Here is a 14,862-nt window from a genome sequence, read left to right as displayed (position 1 = left end):
TTGTATTTAACCTGGGGGGAAGGAGTGGGCATTATTTGCTGTGCATGAATTAGGGTCATCAACTGGCTCCAGCTTTGCCCAATGGGGTTGATTTATTCATGGGTTTATCACTTCATGGAAGGACTTGAATGTTTGCTTTTCTTAGGGAATGAATTAACAAATGTAAACCAGAAGCCTTTGCAATCAATGAGGTAGATCCAGGAGAGAATCAACAGTATTAGACAAATCTGGAGCCAGCTAGTAACCCTACCAGCAGTATTATATGACATTTGGACTGTTTAGCTTTCATTTCAGTTAAACCCATCTTGTCTTGCCTATGTACTAATGTTTCTGTGTATCTTTTGATGACTGAAACAGGTTGAACAGCTTGAGATGCAACTGGAACACATGAACCAGGAATGCCAGATACTGAGACAAAAGCAAACACGACTGAAAGAGGAGCTTGAGGAGTGCCAGGACCAGGTACCACGGCAGGATCAGTAAGAACACGCTCATGATATTCCATGAGCGGTTAAAAGAACAAGCAATATTATTAATTATCTGATTGCACCTCAGTCATATGCGAACATGGACAGACCCTCACTGAATACAGAATAAGAGACCACTCATTAGGTGCACCTAGACAAAAACTGAGCTCTTCTTTGTTCTGTTGTCTACTTTATTCGGTTAGCAGTTTGAATTCAGTGCTAGCTGGTGTCTGAGTACCTTTGATGAGTATCTAGTTTCCGTTCACCATGGCAGCTGGTGTTTTGCCTAAACCAGTGATTCCCAAACCTGGTCCTGGAGGCACCCCAGCCAGTCAGGTTTTTAGGATATCCACAATGAATATTCATGAGAGAGTTGCATGTACTGCCTCCACAGCATGGAAATCTCTCTCATGAATATATATTGTGGATATCCTGAAAACCTGACTGGCTGGGGTGCCTCCAGGACCAGGTTTGGAAACCACTGGCCTAAACATTGACTGCTGCAGATATATATTGGGCGGTATCTATTTTTGGTTATCTGGCTAACAGATAGTGTCTCTAAATATCTCAGTCAGCAGCACATATGTGGAAAGCAGATGATATCTGGATACATATTTCTGAATATTGACCTGAGTTTTTTTTTTCATTTAATAGATTTGCATGTATCACCTCTATTGTACACAAAAATATTTCAAGCATATTCATTGCCTCCCACAAAAGTAACTACAACTACTGTTATCTTATTCAAATTTATTAGAAAAATTATCATTGAAAAATCTTCCACAGCTTTAACCTGCTTACATCAACCCCTTGCTGCTTACATCAAAACACATTCATATTCATTCAACCCAAATCATTCACACTCATCCACTATTAAAATAACCTCACACTCATTCTTCTGAAGGACGAAAGAAAATACCCATACCAGCTGCATACTACTTAAACAATATTTTTCTTGCAGCTTCATTACTGTCATTTTGTATTTTTCATACATTAACAATTGTGACATTACAGCAATATATATCAAAATATCATCATTAGTATGACGTATATGTCCATCATATAATGCACTTTCAAGATAACCAACTTAGTCAATACTTACAGCATGTATGTCCATCAATGTATCCAAACGTCTTTAGGGCCTTCAGTGATCATGTGAGAAACTTGTGTCCACCGACTTGAATCATTTGCTGTGCTCTTACAGCCAGGGAGCACTCTTCTCAGTTTCCATGCTAAGTAATTCAACCATTGAAGCTAGTGTCATTGTGGATATCCTGAAAATCAGATAGGGTAGAGGCACCTGTGGGGACCACTATAACTTAAAGTATTTTGACGATTTGTAAATTTTTGCCTTCTCCTTATTGTATAAATGGGGCCACCAATATGATGCATTCAAAACACGTTCTCGGTTGCGGTTCATCTGTTATGACCTATTGCTTTTCTTTGCTTTCCCCCCCAACCCCCCATCCGTGAAATGCAGTTATTAGAAGCCAACAGCAGACTGACTCTCGCCCAGTCTCAGCACATGCGGGAGCTGCAGCATATGAAGGAGCAGCTGACTGGTGCTGTGTCTAAAAGTCAGTTGGCCCAGCTGCAGTCTAAACTGTCAGAAGAACAGCAGAAAGTCCAACAGTTGCAGGAGAGTCTCCAGGCTCTTGCAGACCAAGCCAAGGCGCAGCTAGCCTGCCAGCAGGTGAGAAAGGATTCTGTTATTTATTTGTGTCCTTGGTGAGGGGGGAAAGGGGGAGAAAACCATGTCCTTACTCTCTCTCTCTTTTTTTTTTTTTATTTAAATTAGGTTTTATTAAACACATTCAAAATGAACAACAACCAATCCTACAAGATGAACTCGTACATAACACCAAACAACAAAATACAAAGTCAGAGGAAGAATCCCCAAGCACAACAGAAACCTCATACATTTTTAGTATGGCAAAAAAACAAACAAAAAAACAACAACAACAACAACTCTATAACTGATACCCCACAAAACTATGACAGAAATATTAAACATATTTTCTCCTTTTATTTTGTTCCTGATGAAGAAATACACTGGCCGATATTTAAAGGCACTTATCCAAATACCTGGTACTGCTAACTGGATATGTGCCGGACAGTGGAATATTTAGTGGCACTGACCAGATAGTGCCATTGAATATTCCCTCTAATCACCTCAGTACTAATCCGGACAGTGTCCGGTCAGTCTATGAGCAGAGCTTAGAAGGAGCTGGAGGTTATCCAGTCAACGATGATAGCTATCCAGTTAGAGGTCTAAATATCTGGTTAGCAATTTGAGAATCACCACTAATTGGACAATACCGTTGGTCAGCACTGATTCCCACATATTCAACGTTGGTCCATATCCAGATACCAGTGATGAATATCTGGTGTTTTTCTTAACTGCAGCGGCCAGCATTTGAACTTTCAAATACTTTTATTAACCAAACCATACAAAAATACCAGTTACAGCAAACATTTGAATATTTTACATCCACCTACCATGACAATTTCTCAACCCCTAATTACCTATATTAAGCATTCCCTTACTATTCCCCCCACCACCACCTCACAAGCTTAATATCAGCCCCATGGGTTTTAATTTTCTGTCAACTCCTATTTAGTCATTCCTGATCTTAGTAATGTAGAGTGATGCTGTGCTCCAGTCACCCTGCAGGCATGTGGTACTGCAAAAATCCATTCCCCCCATAACCCGCTGGGTTCAAGGGCCTTGCAATTTGTGGCCTCTCTCATTGTCATTTGAATCTCCTCAGTAAAGATAGGGGGCATTAAATAGTTCTAATTGTTCTCCACTAATCTGTAGGAGGATCCCCATGTCCAAGGATGTTTTTACCTGCATTTACAGCTCCCTTCTTTTTGGAATAGGCGCTTAAGTAGTCAGCCCACATGAGAAAACTCACTGTCCCTTATTGCTTCAACATATTTATGTCCCTCTCAGTTTTAAGGGCTGCCGCTTTCCAAGCTTGTTTCCATTTTGGATTAACTTCTAGTATAGTAGTTCTCTGATAGTGTAACATGTTGCGTGCTGGCTATGAAACCAATATAGCCCTGTTTTATCTCTGCAGAGGATTGCTTTCCAGAAGCTACCTGTCCTTACTTGTTTTTCCAATTTAAGAAATATTTTATCCAACTCTTGTCCTTCTGGTCGTAAATAAAATTATCTCCCCATGATGACCACTTTCACAGTCCTCCAAAACAGTGCTACAGTGTCTAAGTATGCTGTGTTATTTCCTAGAAACTTTGCCCATTTGCTGTCACCTTTGAGGAGGTGCTTGAAATTTCAGCAGGACAGCAAAGAATCAGTATTTCTCCTACGCTGGGTTAGCACAGATTTTAGTGTTCAGGAAGTAGGAAGATAATGGGATTTCTGAATCTGAGGTAACCCAGCTCTTTGGACCCCAGAAAGAACTGTATGCATATCTACAAGTAATATACTAAAAAGCCAATTTTATATTGGTCGTCTGGGAGGGAAAAGGGACTTCCAAGTCAGAATGTGCATAGTTTCCTGGGTATTTTAAAAATGGCTGGCTGCATATAGAGCCGTTTATAGAATACATCTAAAGAGATGAGGAAGTACTTATAGCGGGAACAACCAACAACTCCTCCCCTACTGTCATTCAACAACCAGGAACATTTCCCTCAGCACTTTCCCACAAACATTCCCCTTGGGGCTGGGCCTGTATTATTGCCATTACTGACCAGTTCCCTCCCCCAGTGATTCTAGGGAAGGCTCCCATCAGTACTAGTAATTCTCATTATAATGGGGGATTACTCTAGCGCATAATCATGTTCCAGGAGTTTTCCCCTCAAATAGCCATGGTAATATTTCAAAGGAATCAAAAGTTGAGCGTGTAAACCATATATAGTGTTAAAGTGGTCCCAGATTATAGATGTTAATTGTGGCAAAGTGGAGGAGTACCCTAGTCGCCTGAGAACCTGGGGAACTAGGTTCAATTCCTGCTGCAGCTCCTTGTGATTCTGGGCAAGTCACTTAACCCTCCATTGCCCCTGGTACAAAATAATAAGTACCTGTATATAATATGTAAACTGCTTTGATTGTAATCGCAAAAAGACGGTATATCAAGTCTCATCTCCAACCCCCTTATGTGATACTGCAATTGGATCTATGCAAATTGATCATTTATGACTAGCCCATATTCTGTGCTTAAGTCTTCGAATTACTTAAGTCATCCATCCTCTGTAAGCACATGGTATAGATACTTAATCCCCTGACCCGCCCACCGCAGAAACAAAAGGGAAGTTCTAACAGCTGGAAATGTCGCATTCCCCATGATGAACAGCAAAGGAGAGACATCACTGGATAGGCCATGAAATCTGAAAGATCCAAATATGGGGGCAAAATTCAGGGGCACATACACTTCACCCACTGGGGACTGCAGCCAATAACCAAAATAATTAGCCATTTTAATAATGGGTCTATTTGTTGGGGGGAGCAAAGATGGCAGTACATTTATCTATTTCATGGCAAAAGTCAGTTGCTGAGTGGATAAGAGAAACAGGAGAACAACAAAAATGTTCCACAGAAAACAGAAACAACAACAAGCGGAGACGGCCAGGGAGAAAATGATGTCACTGGAACCACACAGGTTATTAATCTTATCAACAATAAAATTAATAACCTGAGTGTGGCTCCAGTGACATCATTATCCTCCTGGCCACCTCCACTTTTTACTGAATGGATTTTATTTTTGTTACATTTGTACCCTGCGCTTTCCCACTCATGGCAGGCTCAGTGCGGCTTACATATTGTACACAGGTACTTATTTGTACCTGGGGCAATGGAGGGTTAAGTGACTTGCCCAGAGTCACAAGGAGCTGCCTGTGCCTGAAGTGGGAATTGAACTCGGTTCCTCAGGACCAAAGTCCACCACCCTAACCACTAGGCCAGCTGAATGTTCACCGGACCTAAAGGAAACTGATATTCTATGGCACAGCCACCACTTACTTGTACATTCATTGCGACTGTTTATATGGATAGTGCCGCTAAATATACAGGGTCAGCACTTACCTTTATATGGTGATAGACCAGGAAGAAGATCAGGTTCTCTATTGGATATTCGAGGTGGCTTTAAACACTAGAGTGGTAAGCACAACTGCCCTGTCAGTCACTTGTACAAATCCCAGGTCCAAATGGTCAGCTAGCTGATACTTAAACCTGCCTTGGAGCAAGTGAGAATGCAGATGTCTTGTATTTTGTAAGTATACATGTCTCGCCATTGGAAAGTTGGAAATATATGCATTGTTTTTGTTCCTGCCTAAAACATGTCTGCAACATGCCCCCTTCAAAACTCTGTTCTACGGATATAACCAGTGCATTTTGTCTAGCAAAAAAGGTGCCGGTACTCAAATGCCAGGCCACTCTTCAGGGGTGGAGTGATCATTGAGGGACTCACCCCACAATAGCCAGGCCCCCTGCAACCAGTCATAGAATCTATGACAAGGCAGAATTTGTATGTAGAACCTGAGCTCTTTCATTAAAATATGAGAACCATGGGTCAAGTTTAGCAGACAGTGGAAAAGGTGCCGGTACTCAGTACCCCCTCAAAAAAAGCCCTGGATATAACAATGTAAGAGATGGCTTTTCTAAACGCCATTACTTGTGGAGGGTAATCTTATGAAGACACTAGTGGAACCCAGCCCATTTCCTCAACAATGCAACGGGCCCTAGAAAGGCTCTCTTGTAAGCAATTTTTTTGTCTCTCCCCTGCCCTCCCCTCCATGTCCAGTGATTCTTCCCTTCCCTCCCCTCCATGTCCAGTGATTCTCCTCTTCCCTGCCTAGGGTTACCATATTTTGTCCCCCAAAAAGGAGGACACATGCCCCACCCCACCACATACCCACCCCAACTCTTTCATACCACATCACACCCCCTTTCACACCCTCACTCCACCCCGTCACATTTTCCCCTCCCCCCTGTCACACACCCCGTCACCCCCCTCCCCTTACCTTACTACTGGCCTGGTGGTTTAGTGACCTCTTCGGGGCAGGAAAGAGCCCCCTCTTTCCTGCCCGGAGCGCTGCCCTGCATGCATCCTTCCTGTTGCTGATCTCGGCGCCGATTCAAAATGGCCGCCGAGAGTTGAAGTCTCGCGAGGTCACTTCAACTCTCGGTGGCCATTTTGAATCAGCGCTGAGATCACCAACAGGAAAGATGCATGCAGGGCAGCACTCCGGGCAGGAAAGAGGGGGCTCTTTCCTGCCCCGAAGGCGGAAGAGGTCACTAGACCACCAGGGCAGTTGTAACTAAGGGGAGGGGAGGCTAGCAATCTGCCCGTTTGTCCGGATTTCTGGACAAATGGGCAGGCTGGCGGGCGGGCGGGCTGTCCTACGGTAAATCCGGACATATGGTAACCCTATCCCTGCCCTCCCGTCCGTGTCCCGCGATTCTCTTCTCTCCTGTCCTCTCCTCCCATCCCATCCATGTCCATCGATTCTACTCTGCTCTGCCCTCCCCTCGATGTGCCACGATTCTCTCTTCCTTTGTACCTAATCGTTTTCTGGCTGGCCTCCCTTCTGTTGGTAACATCCTGACATCAGCTCGCCTCCAGCGTTCCCTTCCCTCTCACTGTTCCGCCCTCTGACATCATTACATTTTGACATGAGGGCGGGGCAGTGAGGGGGAATGGAACGCTGGAGGCTGGCTGACGTCATGAGATGTTACGAACCCAGGCAGCCAGACAGTGATGGAACGTTGGAGGTGCAAATTATTATATAGGATTTGCAAGCATGTTTGGCACTATACCGACGTATATTGCCTCATAAAATTACTGTGTGTATACTTGTATGTGTCTTTAGTCTAGGCATGTTCTGGGGCGGAGTTTGGACAGAGCATGGATGGTGTTGCAATTTACACACTTACTTTATAACATACACATATTCATTTACACCTGCTCAAGCAAATGTTCATTTGATTTCTGCGGGATTTGTTCTAATATTTTGAGAATTCATATAGTCATGTGCCTATCCTGCCAATATTTAAAACCATTTAACTGGCCAGGAACGGCACCTGGCCAGTTAAATGGTACTTATTCCACTATCTGCTGATATTCAGCGGGAGATAGTCAGCTGTCTCCCGCTGAATATTCCCAGTTAGCACCTAACGGATAGCTGGTTATATCACGCAATATAACCGGCTATCTACCGATTTTCAGCACATTGTTGGCTAAGTTTGGTGGCCAAATCTGGCCATTTCAATAGTAGGTCTATCTTTGGCCACTGTGAACTTAGCTGTCCAGAGCTGAACATCGATTTGGCCATCTATGTTCTCAGCAGCCAAAAATAAACCAGATTTTCAGTTTTATATTTAAAGGCGCAGAAAACAGATACCAATGTGTACTTCACATTCAAGTTTGCCCAGTTCATGTGCACAGGAGCTACACTTAACACGAAACTCTTCTGCACATGCACCAAGTACACCCCCCTCCTTTGCTTTCGCTGTAACAGCATGCATATGATTTGCATACCATTTCCTTTGAGCATTGGCGAGATAATTTTGTGCGCTGTTCTGGCAGTATAGTTTCTGAGCTGTTGGCTTACCGCGGGAGTTCTGAGCTTTGGGGCCTGAGTTCTTTTGAGGTAATCTAGGTAAAAACATTTGACCAGCATACACCCCTTTATCTTACCTTCGTACTTTGGGGTACCTCAGGTTACTTGTTTGTGTGACAGTCTTGCTGTGTTAGACTTCTTATTTTGTTGTACACTAGTGTGTCATGTCCGATTGCAGGAAGAGCATGAGAAGCTTCTCAGGAGGATGGAGGAAAGAATGTTAGAGGTAGAAATGAATCTGAAGAATGTGCGCGTGATGCTTCAAGAGAAAGTGAATCAGCTGAAGGAGCAGGTAAGTGCCTGTGACTCCTGCTTCTTGTAAGTAGGTATAGTCTTGATACACTTGGAAGTCTATGAAGCACAGCATGTAGGGTGAAGGAAACCAAGCCTATGAAAATGAGACTAGGGGTGTGCAGCCCAAAATTTTTCATTTTCTTTAGTTTCCTGTGTCATTCACAGCAAATGTCAGGAACAGTGTGTACTATCAGGAAACAGTGTGCATTCTGTACCAAGAGTGTGCACTGTAACAAGGAGGTTGATATTCAAAAGTGAAATGGTTCCTGTCTGGTTAAATCACATGTACTGGGCTACCAGCTCATTTTAAGTAGACTTAATCAGTTAGTACTGCTCAAAATGTCTGGTTAGTGCCTAATGCAAAACTAGCTGTTTTGGGAGTATTCCAGGGGCGGAGTCAGCACTTGGCCAGTTAAGTGCTGATGACATCACCCACTTGTGTGCCTGATTCAGTCTGCTTGTTTTATTTATTTATTTATAGCATTTATATCCCACATTTTCCCACCCGCGGCAGGCCCAATGTGGCTTATAACAGTAAAGGGCTGAAAATTACATTTACAATCAAGTACATGGAAGTAGGAGTGATCAGTAAGTAATTACAGAGAAGGGGAAGGGGTAAGAAAGTGGAGGATGTCATTAAGATAGGTACAGTTCAACAGTTAGGGATGCAACGGCGGGACTTTAGCATAAGCTATTCCAAATAAGGTGGTCTTGAGTGCTTTTCTGAAGGTCAGATGATCGGGAGTAGTTTTTACAGATTTAGGTAATCCATTCCACAAATGAGCACCAACATAGGGGAAGGTGGATGCGTAAGTGGCTTTATACTTGAGGCCAGAACATGTAGGGTAATGGAGAGTTAAGTACAAACGAGATGATCTCTCAGAGTTCCTAGGTGGTAAGTTGATAAGGTTATCCATATAAGCTGGAGCTTCTCCGTAGAGGATTTTATGCACCAGGGTAACTGATCACCTGAAGAAACTCATATCAAACTAGCCTGCTGTGGGCACATTCTACATGCTACCCAAGATCCACAAACCGAGAAACCCTGGCAGAACAATCATATCAGGTATTGGCACACTCACGGAAGAAATATCTGGATTCATAGAGGGAATTCTGAAACCTCTCATACACAAAACTAATAGCTTCATACAAGACACCACAGACTTTCTAAATAAATTGAAAAATATCAAGCAACTACCACCTAACACCCTTCTGGTCACGATGGATGTAGAATCACTATACAGCAACATTCCACATGCGGATGGCATAGCTGCATGTGGAAGACTCCTAAAAAAATCCACACTGGACCATCAATACTCACCAGAAACTATTACAAAATTAATCAAATTCATTTTAACTCACAACTACTTCCGCTTTAACAATGATATCTATCTGCAAATAATGGGCACTGTGATGGGCACCAGGACAGCACCCCAATATGCCAACCTTTTTATGGCTGAGCTGGAAGAGACATTTCTGAATACACACCAGACCAAACCTCTAAAATACTACCGGTACATCGATGACATTTTTATGATTTGGACGGAGGGTGAAGAAACTCTGAAACAATTTTTTTCTGCCTTCAATACATACCATCCTACAATCAGATTCAAAATTGACTACTCCCCAGAAAAAGTCAATTTTTTGGACACCACGGTCTCAATCAGTGATGGCTGTATACAAACATCTATATACAAGAAACCCACAGACAGATGCAACTACCTCCACAACTCCAGCTTCCATCTTTCACATACAAAAAGATCCATCATTTACAGCCAAGCCACAAGATACCACCGTATCTGCTCTGACCCAGGGGACAGAGACAGACACCTTAAAAGCCTGACTGCATCCTTCAAACAGAAAGGCTACAACCCCAAAATAATCTCCAAGAATATTGCCTCCTCCCTCAAAACACCCAGGGAGAATCTGCTACAGTACAAGAAGAAAAAAATCCACAGACAGAATCCCCCTTGTAGTGACATACAATCCAGAGCTGAAAAAACTGAGGAAAATCATAAGAGATCTACAACCTATACTCCAGGAGGATGAATTACTGAAAGAGATATTCCCATCCCCACCAGTACTGGCCTTCCGACAGCCACCCAACTTAAAACACAAGCTAATCAGAAGTAAACTTCCATCACAGACTGAAAAGGAACAGAAGGGCACACATCCCTGTAATTTATCCAGTTGCAAACTATGCCAAAATATTTCACAGGACCCCACAGTTATCCACATAGGAAAGATATTCAACATAAAGGGATCTTTCACTTGCTTAACTTCCAATGTGGTATATATCATTCAGTGTAAAAAATGTAACGAAGGATGCTATATTGGAGAAACAGGCCAGATGCTTAAGACAAGATTCAATTTACATAGACATCACATGAACAATACAGCCAGTAGGGCCCCCACCCTGGTGGGACAGCACTTCACAGAACCAGGACACTGTACCAGTGATTTCACAGTAAGAATACTGAAAGGTAACTTTAAAACCATACAAGAACGTAAGACCTTTGAAGTCAGAATGATTCGAATATTTTAACACCCAACAGAAAGGACTTAACAAGAATCTGGGGTTCCTAGCCCATTATAAACCATAAAGCTGTATGTCTCTGTTGATCACCCCACCCCTCACCTATCCACACCCATCCTGTTAGAATATCAATGATATGCTTTGATGTCCCCATGCATACCTCCTACCCACCCCCATCCTCCCACCCTGTCAGATTGTCATAGTAATGCTTGAATGTTTTCACTTATATACACTGTCAGCTATCACATTTGCTTATTTCCGATCTGACGAAGAAGGGCAACCTTCGAAAGCTAATCAAGAAATGTATTAAGTTATGTCCAATAAAAAAGGTATCATCTTATGTTCTTTTCCATGTTTTATTTTGTTTGATTTCTATTGATGCACCAGGGTACAAACTTTAAAAGTGATCCGGTCTTTAACTGGTAGCCAATGTAGTTTCTCACGCAGACAGAAAGTATTGGGTTTCCATTTAATTTTTTTGTTTCCAAATTTCTAATTTGTGGTCAACTATTCTGTGTTTTGTGAAAGTCCAGTTGTGTTTCATGTGAGTGACTTAAGTGGAGCATTTCATTAGTAAGTATGGATCTGCAGAAATTTTATGTGTTATATTATAGTGCTACCTAGTTATGCATAGGTTTCTTGTTGTGCAGTCTTGGAAATAAGTGCTGCTATGGTATGACAGGGTTGTTACGGGTACTAATTGTGAAATTATACAAAACCTGAAAAAGTCCCCAACGTGTTTGATAGTGGAGAGATATGTTGCTGTTAATGAGATTATTTTGTATGATGAGTTCTATAGGGAAATATCCTAGTTCTGCTCTGCACCTATTGATAGGGGGAGGGAGAGTTTTTGTTTACGTAGAATACATGTTTACTTTTGACTCTGAATTGTTATACTGTGTCAGGTTAAGCATCATTCATCAGGTGTGTCCAGACAGAAAAAATTGAGAACCACTGTTTTATAGAGATGCATTTTGCTTATTTCTGTTGCCTGTCTTTTATTTTGAGTGTAAGTTTTGTTAACTCAACACCCAATATACAAACATGATTAAATTCCCTTGCTATTGAATTCTCTCTTGATTGTCTTCATCATTCATGCGGATAGCTAGGCATGGTCGAGAGGTCTTTTAGAATGAGGTGAATAATAAGCTAAGTAGCTATAATAATGCTTTTTTTTCTTTTTAGTTGGAGAAGAATGCAAAATCAGACCTGTTGCTGAAAGACTTATATGTGGAAAATGCACAGCTAATGAAAGCTCTGCAGGTTACAGAGCAGAAGCAGAAAAATGCTGAGAGAAAAAACTTTATTTTGGAGGAGAAGATTGCAGCCCTTAATAAATTGATCCAAAAAATAGCTCCAGCATCTCTCACAGCATAATGCTACAGGATGGAGAAACATTTGGATGCAGATACCATCTATCCACTGAAGAAGAGCAGCACTTTATCAACAGCTAAGACCCATCATTAACAACCATGCATATGCTTTTATGCTATGGTTTGGACCTGTCCAGTGATAATTGAACTGCTGGCTTAGACCTGGTCATTGGAGACATTATCGCTGGTTCTATGCTTTTCAATGCCTTCTTTGTAAATTTGCTTGGGGATGGGGTAGGAGAAAATGGCAATGAACTTTAAAAAGATTTGGCTCTGTGGCGCTAGTCATACCGCTGGAGATTCAAGTTTCTGCCTTTGGCATAGCGGCACCAGCAGAAATTGGGTGTGTTATGGGTCTGATGTGCCCGTGCTATAGAAAAGAGAGAGGGAAGACAATTGTGGTGAACCTTGCTGGTCAAGAGGCAGCAGTGAAGGCTAGTCTTTGGGTTGGGGCACAGTTCCCTCCTGGCTTTAAAGAGACCAGTGAAGGGCTTACACATCCTGTATGAGGTGGGGGATTAATAAAGAAGAAAATATAGAATGTGATATATAAAAGAGAGCTTATTTTTGCTTTGTTGGGTTTTTGAGACTGCACGACTTCAGTGTGTGGAAAGAACAGATCAGCCTGCAAAAGCACATTGTACCACAGTATTTTGTTCTCTCTCAGGACCGTACAGTATTTATTTGTAAGGGCAGGATAGTTTATTCTAATCAAGAAGCAATTCTCTTCTTTTTGGCTGTTTTTTTTGTAAAATATGTATACAAATGTACAGTTTTTATACAATGTTATCTAGAACGTATATATTTATACAGTGTGGCAATGAAATAAAAGACATTCCAGTGATATGAATATATTGTTGTAAGATACAGTGAACCTCTATATTTACAACTTGGATTTAAGCCATACTGATTAGGAATACTTTAGTATGTGACAAAATGTTTTGTTTTATTGAAAAAGTAAAACATTTTTATCTGTTATACACACAAGAAAAAGAACAAAAATGACAATTATAGCACAAAATAATGTGAAGACACTTTTCATCATCCAGCCATATAACAGAATCAATACCAACCACATATGATACAATCAGGCTTATTTTCAAAAGAGAAGAACACCCATCTTTTGACACAAATTGGAAGATGGGTGTCCTTCTCACAGGGTCTCCCAAATCGGTATAATCGAAAGCCGATTTTGGGCATCCCCAACTGCTTTCTGTCATGGGGAAGACCAAGGTTCACGGGGGCATATCACAGGCATAGTGAAGGCGGGACTTGGGCGTGCCTAACACATGGACGTCCTCGACCCATAATGGAAAAAAAAAAGGGCATCTGTGATGAGCACTTGGACGACTTTACCTGGTGATGTTTTTTTTTTTACGACCAAGGCACAAAAAGGTGCCTGAACTGACCAGATGACCACCAGAGAGAATCAGGGATGACCTCCCCTTACTCCCCCAGTGGTCACTAACCCCCTTCCCACCCTAAAAAATTTTTAAAAAATATTTTTTGCCAGCCTCAAATGTCATACTCGGGTCCATCACAGCAGTATGCAGGTCCCTGGAGCAGTTTTAGTGGGTGCAGTGCACTTCAGGCAGGCAGGCAGACCCAGGCCCACCAACCCCCCACACACGTTACACTTGTGGTGCTAAATGTGAGCCCTCCAAAACCCACCACAAACCCACTGTACCCACATATAGGTGCCCCCCTTCACCCGTAAGGGCTATGGTAGTGGTGTACAGTTGTGGGTAGTGGGTTTTGGGGGTGCTCAGCACACAAGGTAAGGGAGCTATGTACCTGGGAGCAATTTCTGAAGTCCCCTGCAGTGCCCCCTAGGGTGCCCGGTTGGTGTCCTGGCATGTCAGGGGGACCAGTGCACTACGAATGCTGGCTCCTCCCATGACCAAAGGGCTTGCATTTGGTCGTTTCTGAGAGGGGCGTCCTTGGTTTCCATTGTTGCCGAAAATCAGAAACGACCAAGTCTAGGGACGACCATTTCTAAAGTCGACCTAAATTTCAGGATTTGGGCATCCTCGACCGTATTATCGAAACTAAAGACGGATGTCCATCTTGTTTTGATAATATGGGTTTCCCTGCCCCTCCACCAGGACGTTTTGCGAGGACGTCCTCAGCAAAAGTTGGGTGTCCCTTTTGATTATGCACCTCAATATCAACACCAACCAAAGCAGAACATCATTTTGAAATTTCAGGATTTTTATGCTCTCAGGATCCCTTTCATTAAGCCACATAGCTGTCTACGTGCGCCCAACATGCGCTAAAATGGAGTTACTGCCTGACTACCACATGGCTCTTGCGGTAATTTCATTTTTGGTGCGTGTCCGATACACGCATCTGAAAAATATTTTTTATTTTCTGGTGCACGTAGCAGACGCACACCAAGTGGCATCTGATGCACATAGGTCATTACCACCCAAATTCTTTACCACTAGGTCTATGGCTGGCGATAAGGTTTCAGACCCAAAATGGGAGCACAGCAATTTTGATTTTGCTGCATGTCCATATTTGGCCAAATAAAGGCCTTTATTCTGTGTGCACCCAAAACCCGCACCTACACTACCACAGGCCATTTTTCATTGCGCCTTTGTAAAAG

The 14,862-nt window shown here is 42.5% G+C and overlaps 1 protein-coding gene across 2 annotated transcripts in view; it reads left to right on the top strand.

Annotated features, from left to right (window-relative positions):
- NINL (ninein like) overlaps window positions 1–13,089 on the top strand; it is a 247,655-nt gene extending 234,566 nt beyond the window's left edge. Inside the window, exons 23-26 of one of the 2 annotated variants that reach the window (XM_030196281.1) lie at window positions 358–462; window positions 1,948–2,160; window positions 8,230–8,343; window positions 12,067–13,089. In XM_030196281.1, coding sequence (XP_030052141.1) covers window positions 358–462; window positions 1,948–2,160; window positions 8,230–8,343; window positions 12,067–12,258 — 624 coding nt within the window. In that variant the 3' untranslated portion in view covers window positions 12,259–13,089. The remainder of the gene's footprint in view (window positions 1–357; window positions 463–1,947; window positions 2,161–8,229; window positions 8,344–12,066) is intronic. The other variant, XM_030196282.1, reaches the window with a different exon arrangement.
- The last annotated feature ends 1,773 nt before the right edge of the window (window positions 13,090–14,862 follow it).

The sequence above is a fragment of the Microcaecilia unicolor genome, chromosome 3, assembly GCF_901765095.1.
Source record: "Microcaecilia unicolor chromosome 3, aMicUni1.1, whole genome shotgun sequence".
Taxonomy (NCBI): Eukaryota; Metazoa; Chordata; class Amphibia; order Gymnophiona; family Siphonopidae; genus Microcaecilia; species Microcaecilia unicolor.
Note: the sequence above shows the minus strand (reverse complement) of the source record. Positions and strands in the feature narration are given on the sequence as shown.